The 17,673-nt window shown below is 46.2% G+C and overlaps 1 protein-coding gene across 1 annotated transcript in view; it reads left to right on the top strand.

The window, feature by feature from the left end:
- Window positions 1-17,673, top strand: part of KDM7A (lysine demethylase 7A) — a 112,925-nt gene that overhangs the window by 63,832 nt on the left and 31,420 nt on the right. The window contains exons 7-12 of the mRNA XM_068278258.1: window positions 1,770-1,932; window positions 2,906-2,993; window positions 3,642-3,748; window positions 5,356-5,447; window positions 5,524-5,613; window positions 15,919-16,125. Of these exons, the coding sequence (XP_068134359.1) occupies window positions 1,770-1,932; window positions 2,906-2,993; window positions 3,642-3,748; window positions 5,356-5,447; window positions 5,524-5,613; window positions 15,919-16,125 (747 nt within the window). The remainder of the gene's footprint in view (window positions 1-1,769; window positions 1,933-2,905; window positions 2,994-3,641; window positions 3,749-5,355; window positions 5,448-5,523; window positions 5,614-15,918; window positions 16,126-17,673) is intronic.

Genomic DNA, 17,673 nt, shown 5'->3' with positions numbered 1-17,673 from the left:
ATTTTTTTTTATCAATTTTTGAGGGCCCCTTCGTGTATTTACTTACTTATATATTTTTATACATAATATTTTGAGTGTGAGGACTTTCACATTGATTGTTGTTATTACTATAATATTTAATTATTCATGTACACCGCTGCTATCACCTTGTGGTGATTTTTATCATTGTTTTTATTGTGCTTGGTTTTCATCAAATAAAGATTTTTTTTTTTTTTTTTTTTTGAATAGAACTGGAGTGGTCTGGTGCTGTATATTGGGTACTTTTCTCTTTTGTATGTCTATGATATTACTGCTACAAACATGAATCAATTTTATTGGAATTCTTCGTGAAAGACCAATACAAAGTGGTGTACACGTGAGGAGTGGAACGAAAATCATGCATGATTCCAAACATTTTTTACAAATAAATAACTGCAAAGTGGTGTGTGCATAATTATTCAGCCCCCTTTGATCTGAGTGCAGTCAGTTGCCTATAGACATTGCCTGATGAGTGCTAATGACTAAATAGAGTGCACCTGTGTGTAATCTAATGTCAGTACAAATACAGCTGCTCTGTGAAGGCTTCAGAGGTTGTCTAAGAGAATATTGGGAGCAACAACACTGTGAAGTCCAAAGAACACACAAGACCGTTCAGGGATCAAGTTATTGAGAAATTTAAAGCAGGCTTAGGCTACAAAAAGGTTTCCAAAGCCTTGAACATCCCACGGAGCACTGTTCAAGCGATCATTCAGAAATGGAAGGCGTATGGCACAACTGCACACCTACCAAGACAAGGCCATCCACCTAAACTCACAGACCGAACAAGGAGAGCGCTGATCAGAAATGCAGTCAAGAGGCCCATGGTGACTCTGGACGAGCTGCAGAGATCTACAGCTCAGGTGGGAGACTTGATCATAGAACAACTCTGCTCTTCACAAACGCTGTCCATCTAATCTGACTGAGCTGGAGCTGTTTTGCAAAGAAGAATGGGCAAGGATTTCAGTCTATAGATGTGCAAAGCTGGTAGAGACATACCCTAAAAGACTGGCAGCTGTAATTGCAGCAAAAGGTGGTTCTACAAAGTATTGACTCAGGGGGCTGAATAATTACGCACACCCCACTTTGCAGTTATTTATTTGTGAAAAATGTTTGGAATCATGTATGATTTTCATTCCACTTCTCACGTGTTCACCACTTTGTATTGGTCTTTCACGTGGAATTCCAATAAAATTGATGCATGTTTGTGGCAGTATTGTGACAAAATGTGGAAAACTTCAAGGGGGCCGAATACTTTTGCAACCCACTGTATATACTCCCCTGCATAACATTGACTTGGTGGGGTAGGCCTTCTTCAAGAAGTGAGTTTTGAGTGCCCGTTTGGAGGTGCTGAAGGAGGGGGCAAGCCTTACTGGCAGTGGGAGAGAGTTCCACAGGATGTTTGCTGCTCTATTTGAAGTCAAAACGAAAGGGTATTGGGGTTTGAAGAGGCGCACATGAAGAAGGTCTTATAGGAACGATGTTATGATGCTAGTCTGTGGTCTGCTGTAAGGTAGACAAGGGAGTGTGGCTTGCAGTTTTTCTCTGTGACCACTTCCCACCCTCATGTTTACCATAGTCGTCTTCTGAGGGAGTCACAGGCTGCTAAATCTTTGCAATGAATAAGTGAATTTATCCTCTAAGTCTGGTGATGTGACTGGTAGGTTGAGAATGGACTCTCATTGGTAAGATTACTGATACATGAAGCGTGATATGTGTGCCTGAGAAGTCATCTCTGCCTCCATTTTCTGCAGGGGGAGAAGATTTTCTACCTGATAAAACCCACAGACGAGAACCTGGCAAAATATGAATCGTGGAGCTCGTCTGTTACCCAAAGTGAGGAGTTTTTCGGGGAAAAGGTGGATAAGTGTTACAAGTGTGTGGTGAAGCAAGGTCACACGCTCTTTGTCCCCACAGGTAAAAACTTCACCCTTCCTTCATATCTCCAGCCACTTCCTGCTCTGCTACTGCTCCACCCTGCTCCTTCTCTGTTACTGCTGCCCTGCTGATCCACCCTGCTCCTTCTCTGTTACTGCTGCCCTGCTGATCCACCCTGCTCCTTCTCTGTTACTGCTATCCTGCTGATCCACCCTGCTCCTTCTCGTTTACTGCTGCCCTGCTGATCCAACCTGCTCCTTCTGTTACTGCTACCCTGCTGATCCACCCTGCTCCTTCTGTTGCTGCTACCCTGCTGCTCAACCCTGCTCCTTCTGTTACTGCTACCCTGCTGCTCAACCCTGCTCCTTCTGTTACTTCTACCCTGCTGCTCCACCCTGCTCCTTCTGTTACTTCTACCCTGCTTCTCCACCCTTTTCCTTCTGTTACCCTGCTACTCCACCCTGCTCCTTCTCTGTTACTGCTACCCTGCTGCTGCACTCTGCTCCTTCTCTGTTAATGCTGCTACTGTTACTCCTGCCTTGCTGCTCTACCCTGCTCCTTCTCTGTTCTACCCTGCTGCTCCACCCTTTTCCTTCTGCTACCCTGCTGCTCCACCCTGCTCCTTATCTGTTACAGTTACCCTGCTACTCCATCCTGCTCCTTCTCTTTTACTGCTACCCTGCTGCTCCACTCTGCTCCACCCTTAACCTTCTCTGTTACTGCTACCATGGTATTGCACTCTGCTCTATCTAGCCTGCCCCTTCTTGGTTACTGGTACCCTGTTCCTTCTCTGTTACTGCTGCTCCACTCTGCTACGGACACCCTGCTGCTCCACCCTGCTCCTGTTACTGCTACCCTGTTGCTGCACTCTGCTTCTGCTCTGTTACTGCTACCCCACCTCTTTGCTCCACACTTCTCCTGCTCTGTTACTTCCACCCTGCTGCTCCACACTGCTCCTGCTCTGATACTACTTCCTTGGTAAAGCGTTTTCATTGGCGGTTTGTATTTGCAGGCTGGATTCATGCTGTGCTCACGTCTCAGGATTGCATGGCCTTTGGTGGGAACTTTTTGCACAACCTAAACATTGGCATGCAGCTCAGGTAAGACCCCATCCTCCACGAATATCTGTACTTTGACTGTATATGTATATTTTTTTTTATGCAGCTAGACTAGGGTTGGTTAAGCTTTTTGATGATGTGCCTCCCCCCCCCCCCCCCCCCCCCAGTACTGGAAGCCAAATGAGCCCCTAGTCTTAGTCCGGCCCCGTAGTTCAGGTAGCGGATCTGTGCCTCCAGTATTAGGCAACCCCCTTTCCCAGGTTAGGTAGCCAGGTGTGCCCCCAGTATTGGCCAACCTCCTCCTTCCCCAGGTTAGGTAGCCAGGTCTGCCCCCTGTATTCGGTAGCCCCTCCTTAGGTTGGGTAGCCAGGTGTTCCCCCAGTATTAGGCACCCCCACTTCTCAATTTAGGTTTTTAAATCTCCGGCTGTATTATTATTATTATTATTATTATTATTATTATTATTATTCCTTATTTATAAATCACTAACATCTTGTGCAGCGCTGTACAATAGATGGGAGAGACATTCTGACATTGGTTGTAATAGAGCTGAGATTGTATTATATGTTTGCGCACGGGAGAGCCGGTTTCCTGCTCATTAGTCCAGCGTTTGGCTTCTCTCCTCCAGAGACCTCAGAAGGAATCCAGGGTAGCGGATTTCCCTACTCAGCATTTTTCTTTCCCTTTCAGGTGTTACGAGATGGAGAAAAGACTGAAGACTCCGGATCTCTTCAAGTTCCCTTTCTTTGAGGCGATTTGTTGGTTTGTGGCCAAAAACTTACTTGAAACATTGAAAGGTAAGAGGCTTATTGGTTGGCTGCTGAGATGTAAATCTGTCCTATAGAAATGTCTGATGCAGGTAGTGGTGCAGGTACAGAGCCATGGACCTCGGTGCCAATGTTACCCTAGTATAATATATATACCAAGGGGGAGCCGAGGGAGGGGATTGTCATGTGATTACCTCTATTCCAAGCACCCCTCCCTCCACCTCATAATCGCATGCTTCTCCCTCATCAGCCTCATAATCGCATGCTTCTCCCTCATCAGCCTCATAATCGCATGCTTCTCCCTCATCAGCCTCATAATCGCATGCTTCTCCCTCATCAGCCTCATAATCGCATGCTTCTCCCTCATCAGCCTCATAAACTCATGCTTCTCCCTCATCAGCCTCATAAACTCATGCCCCTCCCTCATCAGCCTCATAAACTCATGCCCCTCCCTCATCAGCCTCATAAACTCATGCCCCTCCCTCATCAGCCTCATAAACTCATGCCCCTCCCTCAGCCTCATAAACTCATGCCCCTCCCTCATCAGCCTCATAAACTCATGCCCCTCCCTCATCAGCCTCATAAACTCATGCCCCTCCCTCATCAGCCTCATAAACTCATGCCCCTCCCTCATCAGCCTCATAAACTCATGCCCCCTCCCTCATCAGCCTCATAAACTCATGCCCCCTCCCTCATCAGCCTCATAAACTCATGCCCCCTCCCTCAGTGAACTCACAATGTCATGCCCGCTCCCTAAGTGTCCTCAGCCACATACCCCTCCTTCAGTAGCTTTACAATTACATGCCTCTCCCTCATCAGCCTCATAATCTCATTACTCTCCCTCATCAGCTTCATTATCTTGTGCACCTTCCTCAGTGGCCTCACAACCTCTTAAGTGGCCTTACAATCACATGCCCTGCCCTCAGCCTCATAATCTCATGCCCCTCCATCAGTCTCATAATCTTATTACTCTCCCTCTTCTTCCGCTTCATAATTTCATGCCCCTGCCTCAGTGACCTTACAATCTCATGCTTCTCCCTCAATGATCTCATAGCTTGATGTTCTTCCCTCCAGTCGATGCTACATACACACGAGGCACGGATGTCTGCAGTTGCATGGAGACTAGCAACAGTTAGAAGTCTCCAGCAACGACAGTTGTGTACAAGCGACGATTGTATACACGCGGCAACAACCTGTCTGCAACATAGCGGAAACTGTCGCTCAGCAACTTCTGTCGCAAGTTCAATGAACTGTCGGACTCGAGTTGCTAGAGACTAGCATACACACGACCGCACCGACTTGAGACTAGCGACGGTTCCTGCAACAGCTGTTGCCGGCGATTGGCCAAGTCAATCGCCTGGCGACAGCTCTGATCAGCAACAGTTGCTTGCGCGCGCCTCATACACACGGAGGACCTGTTGCCGCAACATGCGCGCGCCATGTGTCCAGCAACAGTTGTAAACCGTGTGTATGGGCCATAAGGCCAGTTTGGAGGGGGTCTATTAACCTGTCAATGTGTTCTTGGGAAGTGGGAGGTAGCCAGAATGTCTAGAGAAAATCCAAATAGGCCATGCTTTGAAGCTGTGACTCCAGTGCTTATAGGGCACCGGCTGATGAGATGTCTCTCTTTACTGCAGAGCTAAGAGAAGATGGTTATCATCCTCCAAATTATCTGAAACAAGGCGTGAAAGCGTTAATCACTGCACTGAAAAGTTGGATGAAAAAAGAAGTGAGTATTTGCGTGAGGTTTGGGTGCAAAGTTCACCCTGAGGTTGTGGCGGCTGACCTGTGTCTTCTCTCTCTAGTCTGTAGCAGAACATGCATTTGAAATTCCAGAGAACATCAGACCTGGACATCTGATCAAGGAGTTGTCTAAAGTCATTCGCTGTGTGGAGGTAAGGGCTCCTCCCATCGTGCACTGGGCCTTGGCCAGCTGGGTCGCTAGCTGTTCATTCTCAGTGTGCTTAGCTGTAGGTGAGCAGCTACTGAACCAGCATGGAGCTGGACTTTTCTTCTGTCAACATAGAATTTTAACTTTAAATAAACCACATTACACAGATACGGAGCGCCATATATCTGTAACGGACAGATAAACAGGTTGCTCTGTTGTGTTCTCTGCTTGTTACAGTATAATCTCGTTATAATAAACTTGAGCATAGTAAAAAAAAACAAACCTCTCTTGGTCACGGCCAATATCTGTTACAAGTCTAGGGGAGCAACACCGTATAGTAAACTCTGATATAATAAAACTTCTGTTATAGTAAACATGATTTTTTTTTTTTTTTTTTGTCTCCTACGTGACATGGACACTGGATATAGTAAGAAGTGGGCGGTGCATGCGTTAGTCAGTGGGCGACCCATGGTTGGCTGCTCTCTTCAGGCTGGTTGCAAGTGAGTTGAAGCCCGATAACATTTGTAAGGCAGGAAGAATGGCACTGAAGCTGGATATACTGTCCTGTACAAATAAGCAGCCTTATTGTCAGTCCTCCCACGGAATTGTACGCACTCCAGTGTTCTCCCCAGAAATATTTTCCAGCCGGGTGGCATGAAAAAGTAGCCGGGTGGCATGAAAAAGTAGCCGGATGGGGCAATATGAGAGAATGCAGGGCTGGTGCTTCTGTGCGCAACTCTGCTTACAGCATAGGATGAGGTGAGCCGATGACAGTCAGGTGCTCATCAAAACTAGCCGGGTGGAGCACCCGGATAAAAGAGCCTGGGGAGAACACTGCACTCACGGGTATTTCTTCTCTTGTTGGCGATGACGCATCTGGTTGTGTGGAACGCAGTACAGGCTGCTTTCTCTTGTTGCGCAGTTCATAGCGGGTCTACTCATTGCAAAACTAAGGAGAGTGGAGAGTGCTAAGTCCCGCCCGTGGAGGTATTCACCTCTCTCATTACAGATGCGAGTGGCTTATCTTGATTGGCTGCATTTTGAAGAGAGGCTTCATGATTGGCACAAGTGTGAGCAGAAAGGCCTAGTGCACACCAGAGCGGTTCTGCTGCAGTTTGCGATCTGCTTGCAGGTGCGGATCCGCTAGGGTAATGTATCTCAATGGGGTGGTTCACACCAGAGCGGGAGGCGTTTTGCAGAAACTCATACTCCCGGGCTGCTGCAGATTTTGGATTGCGGATGCGTTTCTGCCTCAATGTTAGGTATAGGAAAAACGCAAACCGCTCTGAAAAACGGCACTTCAGAGCGGTTTGCCAGGCGGTTTTTTGTTACAGAAGCTGTTCAGTAACGGCTTTACTGTAACAATACATGAAATCTACTACACCAAAATCGCTTCACAAAACCGCAAAATGCTAGCTGAAACGCTACAGAAAAAGAAGAAAAAGCGTTTCAAAATCTGCTAGCATTTTGCGGATCTGCTAGCGTTTTTTGGTGTGCACCAGGCCAAAGTTTTGAAGGACACGTGCTGCAAGTCCCGCCCGCTAAGGTATCGGAGCCACTCACAGGAAGCAAGTGGCTGCCTCTAGTCAGTGACTGCCCTGGATACTGTACTAGCGATTTGTCCAGCCTGGCTATGCAGCCCTAAGGTATACTTAACCTTGTAGTCCACCAAATGTGAAAGTGCTTGTACTGTACCTCCCAATGGGAGAACAGAGTTGCTCTTTTGCAGCAGAGAATGTACCAGGGCATACTGGGCCATTTCTAGGACAATATCTGATCCAGTAAACTGATATAGTAATCCACTTCTGCTGGTCCCTTGGAATTGACTATAACTAGATTATACTGTATCACCTCATTTATACGAGGGGGTGTTGATAAGTTCCTGGCCCCAAAAGAAGAGAGCCAGAGTTATGAAGTAACACGTATTCACCATATTCTCCCCCCCCCCCCCCCCCCCTTCCGAGACTGGTGCACTTTGTGCAGAGTAGTTGCAGCTTTTCTAGGCCATTCAAATAAGTTATTTTGTTGGACCTCAAAACCGCTCTCAGCAGCATGTTTGTCATGAAACCGTTGCCCCTTCAGGTGTTTAAATTCAAGAATAGATCATAGTCCGAAGAAGCCAGGTCAGGTGAGTAGGGGGGGTGGGAGATAGTGGACCAATTGGAAACCCAGGATGTTTAATTCGGCAGCAACAATGTTGGATGTGTGCGCAGGTACTTTGTCTTGCTTAAAAAGGAATCCTTTGGTCATGTTTTTATGGCATCTCATCTTTTGTCCTTCATCTGGTCCAGTGTAATACTGTCCGGTGAAACTAGATCCCTGAAGTAGGTATTCCATCAACAGGGTCTTTGTCCCAGAAAACGGACACCATGGCTTATTTGACCAACTTCTGGGTGCAGAACCTCTCCAGCTGTGGGGACTCACTGTGGCGCCTTTCCTTTGACTGTTCCTTGGTCTCAGGATCTTACGTGTGGAGCCAGGTTTCATCCTCCGTCACTAACTTAGCCAGAATGTCGTTCCTTCTTCTGATCACCATTCAGACGTTTCGGCAACCACTTGGCTGAAAGCCTGCCCATGTCTGGGATAGTGGTGATAAGATGTCCAGTATCTAGGCTGTCTTTTTTGCAGATATTTGCAGTCCTCAATAATTGGCTTATGGACAGAAATCGATGTCGACCTTTCCTGCCTTTGTGGTGTTCTTGGGCAGATGGAGCTTGTGGAACATCTATGCACCATTTAGTAACCTCCACCCAACAAATCTTACCTTAGCCATTCTGGTGACCTCAGCCATTCTGGTGACCTCAGCAATGAGTGGTTGTATCCACATGGACCAGGGCTGTCCACCTGGTCAGTGAATTATACAAATTCATATTTTGATCATAATTCAGGCGAGAGAAGCGTCACTACTGGAAATTGTGACCTACTGGGAGAAAAACGCAAGCGTACGTTTTTTTTTTTATTTTTATTGTAAGATATGAGGAACTAGAGTTATTTAAATTCTCTATGATAGAGCGCACTGGTCTAATAAAATATGGTATCTTTTGAAAAGGATGAATTATCAGATTTTTGATCTGCTATCCGATCCTATGTACTGGGTAAGGCAGAGGAGGGAACGACCTGTTAAATTATAGCTGTGCCATTTCTTTCCTGTTACATGGGGTTTTCCTCAGACCCGTCCTCTGAAAGCAGTTTCTTACAAAGAACCTGAGGCGGGCAGGTGGGACACAGACATGTTCTCTGCCTCATAACATGCCTCTGTGTCCCCATACCGCCACTCTCTGACCCCCCCCCCCCCCCACTGCCGTGCTGTAGCCCCCAGAGATTGGTGACATTCTTTGCCGCCGTGTCGGAGGTAAACACGGAGAATGGTTCCCTGTTCAAAACGCCTGCTAGGGGTGTTCTTACAGGGTTTCCAGAGCTGCCATTGGGCAGCGCTCTCCCTGGCCACACCCCCTGCTGCTCCCCCGGCTCCCTGCATGCTGGATGAGAATGAATCTATCATCCCAGCGTTGTGACCTATAGGTCACAAAAATTAAAGCGGGTCATTGCGGCCCACAGGAGTGGCGGTTTTTGCAGCTACCTGATCCGCTTGGCTCCACAGATTTTTTTTGGAGCCCATCTTGGACTCTCTTTAAAGCAATCCCTTAAGGATCTGATCTCCGCCTTCAAAGTACAACCTACAGAAAACAACAAGGAGCTCCCTCAACGCCGCCCTCGGCTTCCCCACCTGGTTGTGCTATGAGTCTATCGGCAAGCAGCTAGTCGGTAGACTAACGGGGAGGAGTGTCCCTTGCAGGAGAGGCACTCCTGCAAACAAAGTGCCGCCTCTGTTGTAAGGAACGCCCCTTCCCCAGCTCTCAATGGCCTCGCTCTACCTCTCCCCCGACTCCCTGCACTCCTCGAGGAGAAGCACAGAGGCAGAGCAGCAGCACCGTAATGAGAAATGTTTACCTTTTCTCCAATAGATTAGTATGACTGATTGGCTATCATTCATAAAAGCATGTGCGGTGAAAAAATCTGGTCAGGAACATACTGCATTCGGTATTAGACTTTTGTGTGTTAATTCATAAACCTTTTTACAGCTGCAATAGAAGTGCAGTGTTTTACCAAAGCCTAACTGTCGTTAACTTTGTTACAACATTGTTACATTCCTGTTTTCAGTGCAGAGACAGAATGCCAATAAGCGGCATTCCCAACTTCTCTTTACATGTGCATGTTTTGTTATACTGCCTCTGCTTGCCCTGAATCTGCTCTGTATCTGTCTTTCTCAAGTGGATCGCTCAAGTCCGGTCTTATCAGCTGAATGACAGACTGTACACACGCCCGATTTGACGTGCAATAGGCCGGACGTTTGGACGTCCAAACGACGGGTCGTTTGCGCAAATATAACGTGTGTACGCACCTTAAGGTCTTCAGGGGAAGATTGCTTTGTTTCGGTTTTCGCTGCTGCTTGGGGAGATCTCTGCTTGTGAGTCTCCATTACCTTTTGCTCTTATCTCTCTTATCACCTCTTCAAAGCAGGCAGTATTCTTCATGCCATTACCGCCTGCTCTAATTTTTATGAATTGACATTTACTGACATCTGTTGAGGTAATTACTGCACAAGAAGGTAATTTTACCTAGCTGCTCAGGAATTTCAGCTTTTCATGCAGTAACCGCTTTTATGAATTGACATTTTGCGAAGTGCTCTGTAAAGTCAGCTGTTTTCTGCATGCGTTATGAATGATAGCCATTTTGGTGAAACCCCTCCCACTGTGTGATGTCAGGATCATGGTCCCGACAGTTTGCTGTCTGTGAACCTTGTTGCATTGTGGGAAATTATGGCTTTTGCCAACTGCCATGCAAGCAGTATCTCCTCCTGTGCATAAAACTCTCGGTAACAAACATTACGTACAGATCACCTGACTGGACTAAAGCTGTCACCACCAGTGATAATTTTCAGAATATAGTTTGGGGTGAGGAGATGTTTTTACAATGGGCACACAATGACTAATCGATAAATTAATATTGTAAAAAAATAAGCAATTTTAATTGTCCTTTTCACTACAGTTCCTTAAGTATCTTCTTTTAATCCTTTTATTTTACTGCTGGCTTCATCTGTTCCTTTTGTTGTTCGTAATATTCTTCTATTATAACCCTGTAATGCACTCTTTTACGTGTGTAAATAAATGTATGGCTAATATACCTGTTTTTGGCGTTTACACAGATATCGAACTTGCCTTCTGAAGAGACGTTGTCCTATAGAGCAAATCTATTTTTTGATTTGAGCTAGGTTGTTCTAAAATAACTTTTCCCTTACAGTATCTAGTTGGACATTTGCTTCCCGCCTCTCACTGTCTGCAAGCATGGGGGATATTTACCATTTAAGGATCTGCAGCCTCAGCCCTAAAGAGAGAGAGAGGTGGAACAGAGAAGCTCTGGAGCACAAGTCCCAACGGATTACAGGTCTGCAGCTTCAGCTCTACAGAGGGGTAGAGAGGCGGATTAGAGAGAGAGATTGAAGCACAAGTCCCTGTGGGTTACAGGTCTGCAGAATCCACCCTACAGAAAGAGGGAAGGATCCAAGAGAAGCTTCCAGAACACAGGTCCTAGCAGGTTACTGGTCTGCAGCCTCTGCCCTGGAGAGAGAGAGAGAGAGAGAGAGGGGTGGTTCGGAGAGAAGCTCCCGAGCACAGGCCCTAAGTGTTACAGATCTGTAGCCTCTGCCCTAGAAGAGAGGGGGTAAATCAGAGAGAAGCTCTTGAGCACAGGTCCCCAAAGATTACTGGTCTGCAGCCTCCGCCCTGGAGAGAGAGAGCGGAGGGTGGATCAGAGAGAAGCTCTGGAGCACAGGTCCCCGCAGGTTACAGATCTGCAGCCTCTACCCTACAATGAGAGTGGGGCGGATCAGAGAGAAGCTCTGGAGCACAGGTACCCCACATGTTACAGATCTGCAGCCTCCGCCCGGGAGAGAGAGAGAGAGAGAGCGAGAGAGACACTGATCAAAAAGAAGCTCCAGAGCACAGGTCACAACAGAAGCATTGTCCCCTGCATGAATTGCACACCGACCATTATTTTAATCCAGATTCATGATGTTAAACATTTTTCTTCAGTCAGATGTCCAGAGGTTGGAGTCGGATCTCTTGAGAGAGTTCACACCTCCAATACCACACTTACATGAAAATAAAAGGCTCTGTATAGTAAAAGTACACATGAATGGAAGACTCTTAGCAGGGATTCTTTGCCAAGGCAGATGAAATGTCCACACCCATGCCCAGTTTTCATCTGTCAAAATGACAGATGGATTGTTCCAACCAACATCATGTAACGATCTTTTAACAACCTTTAAAAAAAAAAAAAAAGTCTCCGTCGTACAGTGAAAGAGGGGGGGTGGATCAGAGAGAAGCTCCAGAACACAGGTCCTCACAGGTTACAGATCTGTAGCCTCCGTCTTGGAGAGAGAGAGAGAGGGCAGATCAGAGAGTAGCTCTAGGGAACAGGTCTCCACAGGTTACAGATCTGTAGCCTCAGCCCTGGAGTGAGAGGGGGGCGGATCAGAGAGAAGCTTCAGAGTTCAGGTTTCCGCTTTCTCGACTGGAGCGTGGACATTTGCATGAATCTCAAACAGACCATTATTTTAACCCAGATTCAAGATGAAAAACCTTTTTTCTTCAGTCAGATGTCCAGAGCTTGAAGTCCGTTCTCTTGAGAGTTCACACCTTCATTTCACACATGTCCGAGAATAAAAGGCTCAGAGAGAAGCTCTGGAGCACAGGTCCCCACATTTTGCAAATCTGCAGCCTCCGTCCTGGAGAGAGGGAGGGGCGGATCAAAGAGAAGCTCTGGGGAACAGGTCCCCACAGGTTACAGATCTGCAGTCTCCGCCCTAGAGAGAGAGGAGGAGCAGATTAGAGAGAAGCTCTGGAGCACAGGTCCTCGCAGGTTACAGGTCTGCAGCCTCAGTCCTGGAGAGAGAGGGGCGGATCAGAGAGAAGCTTCAGATCACAGGTTTCCGCTTTCACGACTGAAGCGTCGACATTTGCATGAATGTCACACAGATCATTACTTTAATCCAGATTCAAGATGAAAAATATTTTCTTCTGCGGTTGAAGTCCGTTCTCTTGGGAGAGTTCACACCTCCATTTCACACGTATGAAAATAAGACTAATACAGAAGCTCCAGAGCACAGGTCCCCACAGGTCACAGGTGTGCAGCCTCAGTCCTGGAGAGAGAGTGGGAGCAGAACAGATAGAAGCTCTGGAGCACAGGTCCCCACAGTTTACAGATCTGCAGCCTCCGCCCTACGGAGAGAGAGGGGCAGGTCAGAGAGAAGCTCCAGTGCACAGGTTTCCGCTTTCATGACTGAAACGTCAACACCTGCATGAATCGCACACCGACAAATATTTAAATCCAGATTTGAGATGAAAAACATTTTTCTTCTTTAGTCAGATGTCCAGAGGTTGGAGTCCATTCTCTTGGGAGAGTTCACACCTTTATTTCACACATGTCAGAAAATAAAAGGCTCAGAGAGAAGCTCTGGGGAACAGGTCCCACAGGTGCGGTCTCAGCCCTGGAGAGAGAGAACGGGATTAGGGAGACTCTCCGGAGCACAGGTCCCAGCATGCTACAGATCTGCAGCCTCAGTCCTACAGAGAGAGGGTCAAATCAGAGAAGGCTCCAGAGCATAGGTTCCTCATAGGTTACAGATCTGCAGCCTCAGCCCTGGAGAGAAAGAAAGAGATGGATCAGAGAGAAGCTTCAGAGCTCTGGTTTCCGCTTTCACGACTGAAGCGTCGATACCTGCATGAATTGCACACAGACAATTATTTTAGTCCAGATTCAAAATAAAAAACATTTTCTTCTTCAGTCAGATGTCCAGCGGTAAAAGTCTGTTCTCTTGGGAGAATTGACACCTCCTTTTCACTCATGTATGAAAATAAGACTAAGAATCTCCAGAGCACAGGTCCCAGTAGGTTACAGGTCTGCAGCCTCTGTCCTGGAGAGAGGGGTGGATCAGAGAAAAGCTCTGGAGCACAGGTCCCCAAAGGTTACAGGTCTGCAGCCTCCGCTCTACAGAGAGAGAGGGGCAGAGCTCCTGAGCTTCAGAGCTCAGGTTTCCGCTTTTACGACTGAAACGTCGACATTGCATGAATCACACACCGATTTAAATATTTTAATCCAGATTTGAGATGAAAAACATTTTTCTTCTTCAGTTAGATGTCCAGCGTTTGGAGTCTGCTCTCTGGAGAGAGTTCACACCTCCATTTCATACATGTATGAAAATAAAAGGCTGTGTATAGTAAAAGTACACATGAATGGAAGAATCTCGGCAGGGAGTCTCTGCCAAGGCAGATGAAAGGTCCACACACGTGGCAAGTTTTCATCTGTCAAAATGACAGATAGTTCCAACCGACATCATTTAACGATCTTTTAACTAACTTTTTTTTTTAAAGCGGCAAATGATGGTTACAGATGGCCGATGTACAACGATGCTCATACATTTTGAAAGACCGATATGACGGATCAAATTGGATCAATTCGTTCAATGTCCTTCATCTGTATCCTTAAACGATCTCTCGGCTACACTCTATGGAACTTTCTTCTACGTTTTTTCCTTGTTTAACAATCTGATTGTTGTCAATCTACTTGCGGTGGAGTCCTGACAGTGGGGACTGATTAGCTGTACTCAGGGCTGACCACAAGGTTCATGAATTATAGAAATTCATATTATGGTCATCATTTAAGTGAAAGAAGCGTCGCAACAGGAAATTACAACGGTTAAATACCGGGAGAAAAACACATGCGTACATATTTTTTAATTGATAATATATCAAGATCCAGAGTTCTTAAAGTTCTCGACAGAGTGCAGTAGACTAATCAAATATGGTGTCATTGAAAACAGACAATTATCCCATTTTGAGTCTCATATCATATCACTGGGTAAAAGGCAGAGGAGGAAAAGACCTGATAAATTATAGCTGTGCCATTTCCCTCCAATTGCATGGGGTTTCCTCTTCACCCCAGCAGGGGCAGAGCCTCAAAACCGCCCTCTGGAAGCCGTTGCTTAGAAGGAAGCCTTGAGGGACTGATATTCGTCTTTCAAATTCCATCTACAAGAAACATCAAGAAGCCCCATTGGGGATATCATTATGCTGGCTTCCTAATTGCTTAAAGGCTGTAACTCGACAATGACTGAAATCCAACTGCTTCAAACTTAAGTATCTTCTTCTTTTAATCCTTTTACTGTTGACTATATCTGCTCATTTTGTTCTTCATAACCTTTTTCTATAATAATTGTGTAATGCACTCTTTTTACTTGGGCAAATACTTTAAAATCATTGTATGGCTAATAAATTCCTGTTCTTGGAGTAAACACTGATATAAAATGTATCTTCTGAATAAATGTTACCCTATAGAGAGAATATATTATTGCTTTGGGCTAGGTTTTTCTAAAATAACTTTTACCTTACAGAATCTATTTAGACAGCAGTTTGTCTCACTGTCTTGAGACATGGTGGAAGTTTACCATTGAAGGTTATTAGTGATAATATAACGATTGGGTGTGCAGAGAAGAAGCGCTGGAGCACAGGTTCCCGCAGGTTACACGTCTGCCGCCTGAGCCTTCTTCAGAGGGTGAGGGGTGCAGATCCTGTAGTAAAGGATGCTTGTGGGGCAGATACCAATGGTGTTGGTCATGTCTAGAAGACCTCATGAAGAAGCATGTGATTTGTTTGATCAGCTGATAGATTTGTAAAGCTCTGATTTGCTGGGATCACATCCTGATTTAGCATGATCATGACTAGCAAATCGGAGACTTGCATATCTGTCACCTGACCAAACTGATCACATGCTTCTCCATAAGTTCTCCTAGACATGACCATCACTAGAGCTGTTTGAGTTCCAGCCACAGGCAGGAAATGACATGTAGCAGAGCTCATGCAGTGCAGATGTTGGAGAGGCAGAGCTCATGCAGTACAGGAAGTGGGAAGGGCAAATCTCTTGCAGTACAGGAACTGGGTGGAGCAGAGCTCAAGTAGAATAGGAAGTGGGAGAGGCAAAGCTCATGAAACACAGGAAGTGGGTGGGGCAGAGACGCAGCAGTGTGTGTGTGACTTCTCAGCTAAGGTATGAGCTCCTCCCACTGCAAGTGCAGCATTGGAGGTTACGTTATGAGGTCCGAAACACTCAATCTTCATCATCACTCTTCAGTCTTTCACACACCTGACTTTATTTCTGAAAAGTTGTAGCTCCACCCATACGAGACTTGACTGTAGCTTTTTTTTTTTCATATATATATCGCTTATATTGTGTTCTCTTTATTGCCCGGCAGGAGGAGGGGAGCAAGCCAGTCAAATCTCAGGGAATCCACAGTCTGTGCCCGCTCTCCCTATCCCCCCACGAGAAATCCTCCCATCACTCCCAGCGGAAAGTACGGCGGCTACGAGACCATGCAACTAAAACCCCCTCTAACCTCGACGTACTGGAGCATCACACCAGAGAGGTGCTGAGGAGGCTGGAAATGTCTCCCTGGGAAGAGGTCAGTCCATTCTCCTTACTGCTGCTATATGGAAGGCTATTCATAATAGAACACTTCTTCCAATTACACCTAATCAGCACACACTACAGCCAGTTTACTATCAGTACAGGCACAGAGTAACTGCTTATACTATAAATACTCTAGGTAGTAGAGATCAGTACACCCTGCATCTAGTTTACGATCAGTACAGGCACAGAGTAACCGCTTATACTGTACATACTGGAGGTAGCAAAGATCAGCACATGCTGCAGCCAGTTTACTATCAGTACATGCACAGAGTAACCCGCTTATACTGGAGGTCAGTGATGCTCAAATCCGAACTTTGGGTGAATCCAGATAGTTCTATCCGGATTTCACCCAGTTACCTTGGCGGGTGGTCAAGCTTACCTGTCTGACATCTTCTTCGGTCCGTCCCTCGGCGCCTCCCACGATGCGGTCCAAGCGGCGATCATGTGATCACAAACACTTCCTCCTTCCGGGTTGAAGGAGGAAGTATTTGTAGTCATGTAACGCACGTGGAGTGCATCGTGGAAGGCACCGAGGGACGGTCGAAGAAGTCAGGTAAGATTGACACCCCCACCTAGCCCGCACAGGTTACTGGGTGATATCCGGATAGCACCTATCTGGATTCACCCAAAGTTCGGATTTGAGCATCACTACTGGAGGTAGCAGAGCTCAGCACACACTGCAGCTAGTTTGCTATCAGTACAGGCACAGAGTACTAGCTTACACTGTACATACTGGAGATAGCAGAGAATCTGCACACTGCAGCTAGTTTGCTGTCAGTACAGGTGCAGTGTAACAGCTTTTACTGTACACACTGGAGGTAGCAGAATTCAACATAAAGTGGTGTGAAAAACTATTTGCCCCCTTCCTGATTTCTTATTCTTTTGCATGTTTGTCACACTTAAATGTTTCTGCTCATCAAAAACCGTTTAACTATTAGTCAAAGATAACATAATTGAACACAAAATGCAGTTTTAAATGATGGGTTTTATTATTTATTGAGGAAAAAAACTCAAAACCTACATGGCCCTGTGTGAAAAAGTGATTGCCCCCCTTGTTAAAAAATAACTTAACTGTGGTTCAATTTCTGTAGTCACCCCCAGGCCTGATTACTGCCACACCTGTTTCAATCAAGAAATCACTTAAATAGGAGCTATCTGACACAGAGAAGTAGACCAAAAGCACCTCAAAAGCTAGACATCATGCCAAGATCCAAAGAAATTCAGGAACAAATGAGAACAAAAGCACTGTAATTGAGATCTATCAGTCTGGTAAAGGTTATAAAGCTATTTCTAAAGCTTTGGGACACCAGCGAACCACAGTGAGAGCCATTATCCACAAATGGCAAAAACATGGAACAGTGATGAACCTTCCCAGGAGTGGCTGGCCGACCAAAATTACCCCAAGAGCGCAGAGAAAACTCATCCGAGAGGCCACAAAAGACCCCAGGACAACATCTAAAGAACTGCGGTCCTCACTTGCCTCAATTAAGGTCAGTGTTCACAACTCCACCATAAGAAAGAGACTGGGCAAAAACGGCCT

Source organism: Hyperolius riggenbachi, chromosome 3, assembly GCF_040937935.1.
Source record: "Hyperolius riggenbachi isolate aHypRig1 chromosome 3, aHypRig1.pri, whole genome shotgun sequence".
Lineage (NCBI taxonomy): Eukaryota > Metazoa > Chordata > Amphibia > Anura > Hyperoliidae > Hyperolius > Hyperolius riggenbachi.
Note: the sequence above shows the minus strand (reverse complement) of the source record. Positions and strands in the feature narration are given on the sequence as shown.